The sequence below is a fragment of the Notothenia coriiceps genome, unplaced genomic scaffold (genome assembly GCF_000735185.1).
Source record: "Notothenia coriiceps isolate Sejong01 unplaced genomic scaffold, NC01 NC01_scaffold00037250, whole genome shotgun sequence".
Lineage (NCBI taxonomy): Eukaryota > Metazoa > Chordata > Actinopteri > Perciformes > Nototheniidae > Notothenia > Notothenia coriiceps.
Window position 1 is genome coordinate 2,195,649 of NW_011369951.1, and position 12,656 is coordinate 2,208,304.

The 12,656-nt window shown below is 43.7% G+C and overlaps 2 protein-coding genes across 2 annotated transcripts in view; one reads left to right on the forward strand and one right to left on the reverse strand.

Moving 5' to 3' along the window:
• LOC104967171 (myosin-10-like) overlaps positions 1–2,056 on the forward strand; it is a 10,003-nt gene extending 7,947 nt beyond the window's left edge. The window contains exons 4-5 of the mRNA XM_010796587.1: positions 886–888; positions 2,025–2,056. Coding sequence (XP_010794889.1) covers positions 886–888; positions 2,025–2,056 — 35 coding nt within the window. The remainder of the gene's footprint in view (positions 1–885; positions 889–2,024) is intronic.
• A 1,482-nt stretch (positions 2,057–3,538) lies between these two features.
• On the reverse strand, positions 3,539–10,760 carry rftn1a (raftlin, lipid raft linker 1a). Its single transcript, XM_010796588.1, has 5 exons — positions 10,744–10,760; positions 10,513–10,621; positions 7,473–8,166; positions 6,668–6,876; positions 3,539–3,562 (listed from the first exon to the last, which is right to left on the reverse strand). The coding sequence occupies exons 1-5, from the start codon at positions 10,758–10,760 to the stop codon at positions 3,539–3,541; spliced, it is 1,053 nt and encodes a 350-aa protein (XP_010794890.1).
• Between the last annotated feature and the right edge of the window lie 1,896 nt (positions 10,761–12,656).

Sequence of the window (12,656 nt, forward strand, 5' to 3'; positions counted from 1 at the left end):
GCTCTTTGATTTTATGAGCTTTGCTATTACTGCCGGAGTCTTTAGCTGAAATATATTTCGTGTTAGTGACTTCGGCCCAACCTTGCATCATCACTGGGTCAGAGCGACCCCTGGCGGTGGAAGACGGGAGGATGAGGGGAAAATGTTCCGGGCCTGCGCCTTCTACACACATGGACCATTTATTTGGCTTTTCTCTTACTCTACCAGAGCTGTCTATTACTTAACAACGCCAATGTTGTGGGCAGCTTCGACACCTTTGATTCTAACCATATACACTATTTTACAATAGTGACAATGATCTCCAATTTATGATATTCGAGTTACAATGCTACATATTGGTGCTCATTGTTATGTGCTGCCTGATTTAGGAATAAGATGGACCCATCACCCCCTTTTTAACATTGATTGCTCATCTTGAACTTTGCCGTCATGAATGTTTGAGTATGAAAAGTAACAGCCAGGTGTACTCTTTAACCTCCTTTGTGTCGAAGCTGCGCTCGGATAATGACAACATCACAGAATGTAGAAAAGCGGCACACCGGAAAACGGCAGCGAAAGCGCGCGCCCGCCGCACAAGAGGTGTTGGAGTATGAGCGAGAGTGGAAGCGATGTGTGAAAACATAGAAGGGGAAAAGTGCGCGCAATCAAAAGAGGACGAGAAGATATCTCTAGTCTGCAGCGGTTGCAATGAGTGAGTCTGCAAAGTTCGCGAAGAGGTCGAGAGTTGGGGCGAGATCTGTGAGGCGAGACGAGACACAAAGGAGTGGCGAGATCAGAACCTGTCTATCATGCGAGGAGCGACCGGCGTTTGACGACGTTAGAGTTATGTGGAGAGGCTCTGTGTAGCTAGCTCCGCGTGCACTAACGCACCGGCGTCTGTAGCAGACAGTGAGAGCTGAACATCTGCTGTTTATGATGACTTCTGCGCACCTATGCAGAGAGAGAGAAGACCACTAGTCAGAAAACAACTTAACATATGATGGCTAATGCTCAGCACGTACTGCGTATGTATGGTAGAGTTGTGTCGCGTGTATCAGTGTGCTGTGACTGTAGGATGAAACAGAAGTATAGGATGTGAGTCGGGCAGCGCAGCGCTATGGTCTGCTGCTCATGCTTATGTAGAGTGTGTGTCACATGTGCTCTAGTGTCTGTGATAGTCGTGGTGCGTGAATGTGTGTGGGCTAAATGTGTGTGTGCTGTGTATGTGTATCTCTTCAGCTATCTTGACCTATCTAATGTATCCGGTGGTGTGCTGTGCTCATGCCTGCTGATCCTGTTCAATGTTAGTAGTGTATAGTGGTAATGTTTGCGCGGTCGTGCGTACGATGTGTTCTGATGTGCGCATCGTAGAGGTTATAAACGGTGAGTAGAGTGTGTTGTTACAGGACTGGTATGCAGCTTTATTTCTGCTGTGAGTGGTCTGCCTCTGAAGATATACACTGTCATAGTCGGCGTATGGTGTTATATGGTTTAGATCTCTGGTGACGGTGAGCGCGTCAGATCCATCACTTGGCTAACTGTACCGTGTGGCTGACGTCGACTCAGCCACTGCATGATGTGAGGCTGTCCTATCATATTCGATAGACGATGATGCCTATTAAGTCAAGAAGTGAATGCATTGTATTACACACGTGAATTCTCTGGCACATATCACGTCTTGTCCAAGACTGACTATATGTTCGCTCTGCCATACGCGTACATCTTTGCTATCAGAATGCGTGTGTGATGTATTTGGTTTAGAGAGCAGACAGACGCGGCAACACACTTCCATCAGTTTGCGAGATCTTTGCTACCTGACACACTTTTCCACGGCATTTTTTTCTGAAAGATTGTTGATCTGACTTTAATCTCTTTTCCTGCCATTTTAGCAGTTTCAGTCAAAAGATGGCTGAGAGATTCCACAGCATCACACGGTACACGTAATCTATGCCCGCCCTTAAAGGGCCACGCTGTGTTCTCACCAAAGCAAACCTGCTTTTTTTTCCTCCTGCTTCTACTGTAGGCTAACTTGTCCACACATTGAGTTCAGATGTTTTCTGTAAAGCGCGCCTTCTGAAGAGATCAGCCCACCGCCCCCCATTTTGACAACGTTTAGATGCTGACCAACAGCTCTCCTAGTCTGTGGCTGCATTCCCAAAAACAGTAGGGAGCTCCTGGTTACAGGAAGCTGATTGTTTTATAGTCACTGTTTTGGCACATATCCTAGCCTAAAACCTCTGCAAGTCATTAGAAGGCTATTTAAATAAACGTGAACCTCCAGCAAGCAGAGGGATAAGCCTTGAGGGTAGCTGTGAGTAGTAATCCCCATGCATCACCTAGCAGGCTTAGTGCAAACTCATTCTTTCCATTCACACACGCACATAGGCAAAGATGGTCCTCACACTCGCTGAGATACCGGGACACACAACACCACAGGATATATGTTTGCTTTAAAGTCATACACTGAAACTCAGGGATTTTGTGCAAGGAATGAATAAGACCTTTCAAGCAGCAGCAGGGGGGATGACTCTCTCACTCCAAATGCAGATTGTGAAGTCCAGGGTCAAAAAGTGAAGCGTCGCACACGACACATGGCGGCTGTCGTTTGGTCAAAGCTTCGGGTGGGGACTGAAATAGAGCAGAGGGGATCAACAGCTGAACAGCCGCTCTGATGCATCCTGAGTCCATTAAACAATGTCTGTATCTCCCTTTTAAACATGCATGTATGGGTGATGATGATATTAAAGTGTCTGGAGTTGATGAGAGAAGGCACTACATTTGAACTGTACTGATGTCACCCTAACATTACTTCTGTCGCAGTAAGACTCCATTATTTCCAGGGTTAGACACACATTTTGTCCGCTTTTTACCTCTTACTTTTCAGTTAATCAAATTCAATAAAACTCAACAACGGTATAGGCTATACTGTCGTTTTGTTTGTTGACTTTAACCACAGTAATGGGATTTTTTCCCTTTTTGAGCTATTAAAAAGGGCTTAAAAATCAAATTAAACGTAGGCTACAATAAGCCGATACCACGCTCTATGATCTGTATATCCTCGTACTTTTTTCCACTTCTTCTCTTCCCTGACCCTCAACCTCACACAAACACTCCATCACACATCTCCAGGTTACTCTCCAGATGCATGCACACTCTTTTGTGCACGTCTACACCCCCCCCCTGCCCTCACTTGCTGGCACTATAAAGCTCCACCCGGCTTTTCTGCCCTGAGCCGTTCCCATTCTGGAGCGGAATTGCAGCCTCCCCTCTAAATCCCACAGTGGCAGACAGTATAAATGAAGTTTGTTTCCCAGCCTACAGCGCTGAATAACACCCTCATAACTTCTGTTTGCGTTGCCTAAATTAGCTGCGATGCCTTGCCCGCGTCTCGTCGGTGGGTGAGTGCCAGCCGCGCAGGGCTAATGACGGCTAATGACTGTTTACGGTGACAGGATCGTTGTTATCCGCCCGCCACCCCACCCCCCACCCCAGTCTCCAGCTGTTATTATTGTTATCATCATCACTGTACTGCTTTTGATAAGTCCCCACACACACCCGTTTAAGTGTTTGCTTGATGAAAGGCCTTCATGGTTCCAAGCAGTTATGCCAAGTGTGATGTGATGGTTGGATTTTCTCAGGGAGTTTTGCCTCCCATTGTTTAACTGAGATAGAAGTCAGGAGCGTGTGTGTTCTGTGTCCTCGCATGCTGGCCAGCCTCTCCTATGTGTGTGTGAACAGGCCTCATGATGGAGAACAAATTGAAAAGGTGTGTGTGTTTGTGTGTGTGTTTTGTGTGGGTCTAGCTAATTTATTCAGGTTATTTTCTCTTCTCCAGACCCATGCAAATGAGATTGAATTGGAAAGGATGACAAGCATTCAGGCACAAACAGACAGCCTCATCTCTCTCTCTCTCTCCAACACGACTCTGCTAACTGCTTTCTCCTTTTCCGTGTCACCCTTTTCTTCACTTCTCTCATCTCATTTTCCACGCTTCTCTCTCTCCCTCTAACACACACCTGGCTTCACTCAGCGATACAGAAACACACAGCAACACAAGCACGTGTTCCCTTTTAAAAGCCAGTGAACAGAGAGGGAGCTTAACTACAATGCACTGACCCTGAGAGGGTGGTTCTAGCAAACAGCGCGCTCTCCCTCGTGGATTTTTGCCGTGACAGTTTGCTCCCAAACGATAAGCTCTGCTAACCATGTTCCACTGAAGTGAAGGGGGTTTCTCTCCATTGTGTTTGATAATAAGAGAACCAGCTCTGTGTTAGCGATGGCTGCTAATACCTCACTGTGATAGCATTGCCATCCTTTTGATGTATGTGCCTTTTTTTTAAAATATATTCCACCGCCTGTTTGTGTAGGTGTAAATGTGTTCAAAAGAGCATTTTCCAGTATGAGAAATTGCATTTTTGTCGTTGCACATTTGCCTCCGTGTGTTTGTTTCCCAATAAACAGGCTGTTGGTGACAGTGGAGACAAAGGCTAATAGTTCTGGTGTAATTACTTTCAGATTTAGCGTGAAGATGCCATGTGTTGTTCTTCAGGGGGAATTATCATAATGAAACATGCCCTGTCTCTGTTTATTTACACCCTTTGTCCTTTCTTTTTTTCCTTCCCTTTTTCCTCTTTGTTCCAGCGCTTCCTCTCTACCAATTTCCCCTCAGCCTCTTTTGTAACCTGTCATGTCCATTTCTTAACCATATGCTTCTTTCTCCCCTCCCCTCTCCTCCCTCCAGAGGTGCCGGTGTCATCGGTGCTTTGTCTCTCCTCCGTCAGAGAGCTTCCTGTTCAGGTCAGGGAGCTCTACGCTCAGGGTTTTGTCCTGGTCGCCGTCCACCCGTTTGTCCATCCCTGCGGACCTCGTAGCGCACACATTCAGCGCCAGCTCCACCGGGCCGTGCTGGTCCGAGAGACGCCAAGGTACACAAACTAAACACACACTGTTTTTCAGCATTTCTGTCACAAATTGATTAAGATAGATGATTTACAGCCACTTTACACAACGGTAGAACTTCATTGTTTTGACATGGAAGCCAATTGAGACCCATTACCACAAACTCAATTCTGCGCCTCACCTCGTTCCCTTGATGTAAAATTAATTGCAGATGAGTCAGCCACAAAAACCGGCTAACTTTAGCTCCTTGTCCCAATTCTTTCTCTTTTGACTATGCATGATAATATACTGTACTGTGCGCCTGTGTTTGCTTTCTATAACCCAGTTATTCTCTGGAGAAAACATAAATATTCACGTCATATTTGAGCAGAGCATTATGTTCATACATCCCTGCTATCAGCTCTAGTACAGCATGCAAGCTGAGCTTTATTCTCTGCATCACGTCGTGGAAGTGAGTGACAGATTTGCTCAAAACTAAATCTATATTCGTTCATGCAGAGTTTCTGTTGGTGGACTTGTAGCTATGTTTCAATTTCAGTCCAAAATGATGGATCTTTTTTCCTGCTAATGGCTTTGGCAATGGCAACGTCTTTGGATGGCATTTTTGGGACATTTTTTGGGTCCAGGCGTAATAATCTCAACAACTATTGGATGGATTTCCACATTCGTGTGTCCCTCAGGATGAATCCTAATTACTTTGGTGATCCCCTGACTTTTCATCTAGTGCCTCCAGGAGGTCAGAGTTTTCACTTATCCTGTGAACTATCTTGACATCTTCCAGATGGATTGTTACAAAATGTGCTACAGACATCCATTTTCCCCTCAGGATGAATTATAAAAACTTGAATGACCTTTTAAAACCTTTAACTTCTCTCATCTAGTGCCATCATCTGTTCAACATTTCAAATTGCCCAATTATTTTGGTATATGACTCAATACATCTACTTAATGGCCCCAAACCTCAGCTTCACTTTTGATTTTAACGAAATAGCAAAGGTCAGTATACTAACATGCCAATATGTGGGGTAGGTAAGTTTGAGAAACCGGCTCGAGATACACTTTTTGTTATATTCCATGGAATGCTCTTAACATCCCGATAGCAATGAATATCTGAAGTGCTTTGACAAAAAATCCATAAAGAAATGTCATCTCTGGAAGCCGTAGCGCTGTAAAAAGCACGACCAATCATCTGAGCCGGCCCGGCTAAAATTTTTAGCCGGGCCGGCTCAGATGATTGGTCGTGCTTTTTACAGCGCTACGGCTTCCAGAGATGACATTTCTTTATGGATTTTTTGTCAAAGCACTTCAGNAAAAAAACATAAATCTGATTACTACCCGACATATGGCTATAATTTTTATGCCATTGTTTGTTTTTTCACGTTTGTGCGTGGACAGCCTGCTGCTCCTCACAGAGAGAAGAGTTAAGAGAGGAAAGAGTCTATGTGAGGAGTTTACTTGAATTCGTGGGTGAGGGGTCGACATCAGCAAAGATGTTTTTTTGAGAAGATGATCACTACAACAGAAGTTTTCTAAACTGTTTATGGTCTCCGGTACTTCCAGTCCAACGCCTACTGAATGTAACAGCGTTAGAAAATCGGGCCTTCAAAAATAAAAGTTTGACTTTTTCCGCAAAAAAAAAGAAAATCAATCAATTTCTTTTTTCTTCACTCACAAATCCGCGACCCACTCGAAACGGGTCCGCGACCCACCAGTTGAGAGCCACCACTCTAGAGTGACAGCCCTTCAAAAAGGACGACATATGCAGTAGTTAATTGCTATGGCCACAAACCATACCGTCATTGTCTTCAAGTTGGAAGAACCCATCGATGAGGTGCGCCCCGCTGGTGAAATGCTGAGTCATGTGGTCGAGCCAGTTTGTGTCGACATCTGTGATCAGCCCTGCTTCCTTCTGCACCTGCAGCGGCACCCTGAGAGAGTAGAACCTCAGAGAAGTGTTCAACTCCTCCGTGTGGTTGTACAAGGCGAAGAGCTGCATCCCTACAGGCACACAAACACAAAGCCAAAATGAACTCTGCATAATGAGGCTTTTTTATTCAATAACCCCAGTAGAAACAGGTAGTGGTGGCAGAAGTACTAAGATCTAAAATAGTATTACTGCAGTGTAGAAATACTCTGTTACACTCTGAGAAGTACTCATTGTGCACTGCAGGATTTACAATTTCAGAATACATATTTATTTATGTGTTTATCACTTTTACGTTGAAGCTGGTGATGGTCGAGCTCACCAATAATAATCCTTATTTATTAGTTGATTTCAAAATGTGTAATAATTCTAAATCTACAAAGTTATATAAATGATCACATCATTGTCATAGTGGAGTAAAAAGTATCATTATGTGCAGCTGAGATTAAGTGGAATATAATTCAAAAGGGGCCTAAAATAGAAATATTATATATGCAAAAAGTGTTTGAGTGTTTATTCTTAATGCATGCTTTTGGGTAATATTAAGCTGTTTTGGGCTTTTTTCTGCTGTAACAAATGCAAATGTCCCCTCTGAGGGACGTATAAAGGTATTCTAGTTCTTATTTAGTGACATTCCCTCACTGCAAACAGGAAGCTGGTAACTTACTACCCTGCGCTGGGGGTGTAGCTGCATTCTCATCTTTCTCTGAACCCTTGATCCGGATATGGTTGTTGTTGTGCGTCGTCGCTCTGCTCTGCCCCTCTGTGCGGGAGGACTTTCTCTCCGTGCCTCGATCCAGCTCAGGAGAGCTGGGCCAGCTGCAGGAGCTCGAGCTCTGTCTGTCTGTCTGATTGGAAAGATCCAAATGTTTCTCTGTGGACTCTTGGAGGTCTGGTAGACGGCCTCCCTGCTGTCTGATTATACCTGCAGCTTCTGGAGGGCTGGGACACAGCGGCTTCACCTGGGCTTCTGCTGGGTTCTGATTTGAACGCTTAAGAACTGTGTCCACACCGCTGAGATGCTGGTTCCTTGATTCTAGTGACTCGTTGAAGATTTGCTCACTGGCCTCCTCTTGGTCGAGCTCTAAACTCTGGATGGGTTTCAGAGGCATGACGTCTCTTGTCTCGTCGTCCTGTGTGTGATTTTCTACACCTTCATGATCTAACCCGGGCTCATTATGATGTGGTTCTGTTGGATCTGTTGGGCTGTTTTTGGCGCTGAAGGGATGTCGGTGAATAGGTGAGGGGCTTGAATGTAAGGAGGACAGATCCTCAGGGTCCCAGTTCCCTGAGTAGCAGGGTCCTCCGCCTGGCTGCTGGAGGAAGCCCACAAACATCACCCCCTGCTCCGCTACATCCTGGATCTGTAAGGGGTTTAGCATAACCACAACATTAACTCACACTAGAATACATTTAGAGGTGTGGAAATATAAAAATACTTGTGTATGCTGCTCTTGCTCTTTTGCATATCATGCATTTTGTTTTTGCTATGTTTGTAAAATGTAAACTTCTTAAATGTTTTATGTGAGGGACTGCGGATGGAAATGAGCTCAAAGCTAAATCTGGCACTGTTACGCTTGACACATTTGAATGTTTTAAGTGTTCATTACTGTGCATTGTCCCTGCCAAATAAACGATTAAATAAAAAGGCGTCTTTCAAAGCAGCACAGATACATGTGCTCTGTCTCTTCTTCTATAGTCAGACAAACAAAGCCTCATTTACACACAAACAAAGGCTGACGTACGCAGAGTAGATATTCAGCTGAATAACAACCTAGCTAATCATCTGCAAAGATCAAATATTCAAATGACAAAGGGACCTCATTATCTCAACGCATCCGTGTGTGTACGCGTACTTTGCCTGTGTGTGTGTGGGGGGGGGGTTGTGTGTGAGTGTTTGTGCCGCTCCCTCCCATGGAGCACTGGTGGTTAATTGTCAGTTGATATTTGAGCTGACAGTTTTAGACAGGCTCGACGGGAGAGAAATCAAATTGCTAACTACTACCAAACAATAACGAGACACATCTTCCCCCATTACCCCACTGCTCTTGACACTTCACTCATCCATACACACGCAATCACATATATTAACAGTCTCTCCATTACCAGCCGACACCCTCGCAATTACACAAAGTCACACAGTTTTTATCTGATGAGTACGTCCCGAGACAGATTGAGAGTGGGTGGGATGGCGAGGGCTTGAGAAATTGAAGTATAGAATTTCAAAACTGAACACACACACACTCACACCAGCCTGTCACTCTGCCTGCCCAGTGCCGCTCCTGGTTTCTTATCTAGAACTCTCTCTGGCAGCTTGTGATCCGATTGGTTATTCATGTCACGCTGCCGGAGCCTATCACATTATATTCAGTGATGTGCATTTCCATCCAATCAGGTTTCCCTTTGTGCTCTATGGGTGTTCAGATGCAAATCTATTCAATAGAGCACATTTTCATTTCCCATTGTGGGACCGTTGGCGAATTCATGAGCATGGAGACCAAAAGTGAGTTTTACAGCTGATAAATGCCAGTGATGACGCTGTGGTTGGCGGGGTATCTTAGGGTTACGTCTCATTATAGTAAACCATAGCTCTGTGACCTTCCATTCATTATAAAAGGTCCTCCTTCTGTTCCCTAGTTACACGATATGGAGCATTGTCACATGAGATGCAACTAGTGGGGATCCATTTTATTTTTTTTAGATGAGAAGGAAAGGAAATCACTGTTATTTTCCTCCTCCATTTATTTGTTAGAGACAGGGCTACCATATGGCAAAGACAGGCAATTACAGACAGTTGCCTGTAGCCCTTTGAGCCCCATAATGTTTCTCCACTGTCACAGCAGCAGTGTTGCGACAACATGAGAGACACACAGGAAAACAAATACAGAGCAAATCCAAGGGGGAGCCGGGGTGTAAACAGATTGTTTTCTTCCAAAGGTTTTTTTTGCTTTCCTGCAAACATGGCAACATCAGTACATCAAATCCATGTCATGGTGTGCACCACCCAACCTCTCATAACTTTATTTTGTTCATATAGTCACACAAAGTATATACTAACTATTCACCATTGTTTCTTTAGTATTGTACTCCAAGAACATTGTCAGACTCACAACAGTTTACAAGGAGAGGCTGTTCTTCACACATTCCTGCAACCTTATACTACACAACAAGTGGAAACTCAGTGTGTTGTACTGCTGTAGCAGCAGCAGCTAATGTAGCATTGAGAAACTAGACCCAGGCAGAGATGAGGAGCAGACTTCATAAAGTCTCTCTGCTTACCTACATGTTTTCTAACTACAGTAATGTTTCTTGACCAAATGAAGCTGACTCAATGGTCATTAGCCAGCAACTATTTTTAGTGCCACAGATATATTTGGCCTCATATAACTATAAAAACGTTTCCAATTGCAGTTAGAGAATATGGTATAGCCATAGTTGAGGTTTTGGAATACCTATTGAGGGAAACAGCATCCCTAGTATGTTCACATACAAAAGTGAATCTAAATTAGTTTTTCTTTTAAAAAGGAAGCATTTATTGCCCGAAACCTGTTTTCACTAAAAGGCCTTTCCTCTAAGTAATTGTGGCGATGTTAGGCCCTTTAACCTGTTTACCTCATCGTTAATACCATGTTGCGCAAACATCCTATTTGACCTTCCCTAGTAATTACAGTAAAAAGACTTTTAAATTGAATGCTAAATAATGAACTCACCCTCTTGACATAGCTCTGGATGACTTCTGGTTCAGCAGCCTGGTGACTGGCCACACACACATCTGTCTCCAGGCGCTGTCTCGACCACCTCAGTTGACTCTTCTCTGAACTACAGGTTGAAACATTTGAGAATTTAAACAAATATTCAGTATAAAACATTAATATGTAATTTAGTTCCCTTCATCTCTGCTCCCATCAACCAAAAGTGTCCTTGTACTGTTATTAAATTACATTTCCAGGCGGTCCATTATCACCAGAGCAGTTCCACCACCTACAGACTACATGAGATTCAGGCACACATGTTCACAACTACTCATTGACCCAGAATGATCACAGGAGAAATATAATGGCAATTCTGGTACAGGCTGACTTTCCCATTAAACGGGAGCACACATTCACCATGATCACAATAGACTTATTAGACAGAAAAAGGGACTGAATTTCCTTCTTCTCCCACTGCAAGAGACCATCATAAAAGCAGCATTCAGATACGCCTCTTCACATTTGGATTGAGGTCAGTGGGAAGGCCGTGGTAATATCTTGTGCTCTCAGGCGTGAGTGACACTCGCAGCTAGATTTGAAACAGTACTTCTGTCAAATTTTTTTCCTTTCATTTTTAGGATTTTTGATGAAAGGGGATGGCGGTGATGGGGAGATAAAAGGCGGAGTTAAAAGGCGACGGAGGGGGGCGAGGAGGACAAAAGAAAAGGGGGATCAGCCATCGCTAAAGGAAGCAGATGAAAGGATGGAGAGATGGTTTCTCTCTTTCAGCGCGCTGTTCCCCTCTGGCGAGTGCTGATGATGCAATCAGCCGTCTCAACGGTGACAGGTGCTTGGAAGCAGCAGGACCACTTGGCAGGAGGGGCATCAAAGGAGCAGCCCGGCACCTGTGTGTGCAGTAGTGTGTGTGTGTGTGTGTGTGTGTGTGTGTGTGTGTGTGTGTGTGTGTGTGTGTGTGTGTGTGTGTGTGTGTGTGTGTGTGTGTGTGTGTGTGTTTGTGTGTGAATGAGTGTGTCTACAATATGCTATTCCTTAGATTCACATTATAAAAGGCACACAGGAGGGTGCCAAAAACGGTATAATTAGCTAAATAATTCCTTTAATTGCGAAGAAGTCGAAGAAAATAAATTGATATCATATGGAGGGAACATATGTAACTGTGTTTTCTCTTTGTGACACACTTTGGGACACACACTTTTGTATTGAAAAGTTTTTGTAATCTGATATGTTAAAGAGAGTCAGCATCATTTAAAGTAATGTAGATTACTTGCACACGGTATGTTTTAGGAAATGTCAAAAAAATAACACTGTTTTAGGAATTCTATATACATTCCTATGTACACACTAAGATATAAGATCCCTATGATTTATATGGCACATTATCTTTGTTAGTTATTTAAAGAAATGTTACTAGCAAGTGATAAATATATGTTCCAAATACTATAAATTGCAAATATCTATATTCCCTCTCATATATTTATCATTTTTACCACTTAAAGGTGGGGTAGTTAATTTTGGAGAAACCAACTCGAGTGCGCTAGAATTTGAAAAAACACAGCCGGAAAAAATCTGCCACTTCCTTATGGAGGTTATTCCCTATCTTTATTCAAGAGCGTGGTCTTTAAATTTGAGAGCATACTTTATTGATTTCACGTTCATAATATAGATTTCTTTCCCTCAAACCCTGTCCTCACACTCAAATAGTGCCTGCTTGGACTTAGATTTGCTCTGCTTCTGCTCAAACTGTACGCTTGCACTCAGATATATTGCTGCTTACAGATTTCCTGTGTTCCAGCTTAAAACCTTCTCCTCGCACTCAGGCTGTTTCTGTGCGCTCGTGAAATGTCTGCTCTCAGATTTTGTAAGCAGCAATATATCTGAGTGCAAGCGTACAGTTTGAGCACAAGAAGAGCAAATCTAAGCGCAAGCAAGCACTATTTGAGTGTGAGGACAGGGTTTGAGGGAAAGAAATCAATAAATTATGCTCTCAAATTTAAATACCACGCTTTTGAATAAAGATAGGGAATAACCCCCATAACAGAGCCCCTCCTCCAACACACACGAACGCGCACATGACCAATGAGGGCACGAGATAAGTTTGTGCACAGATGGAAGGCTGACACTGAGACTGGCCAAGGCACACA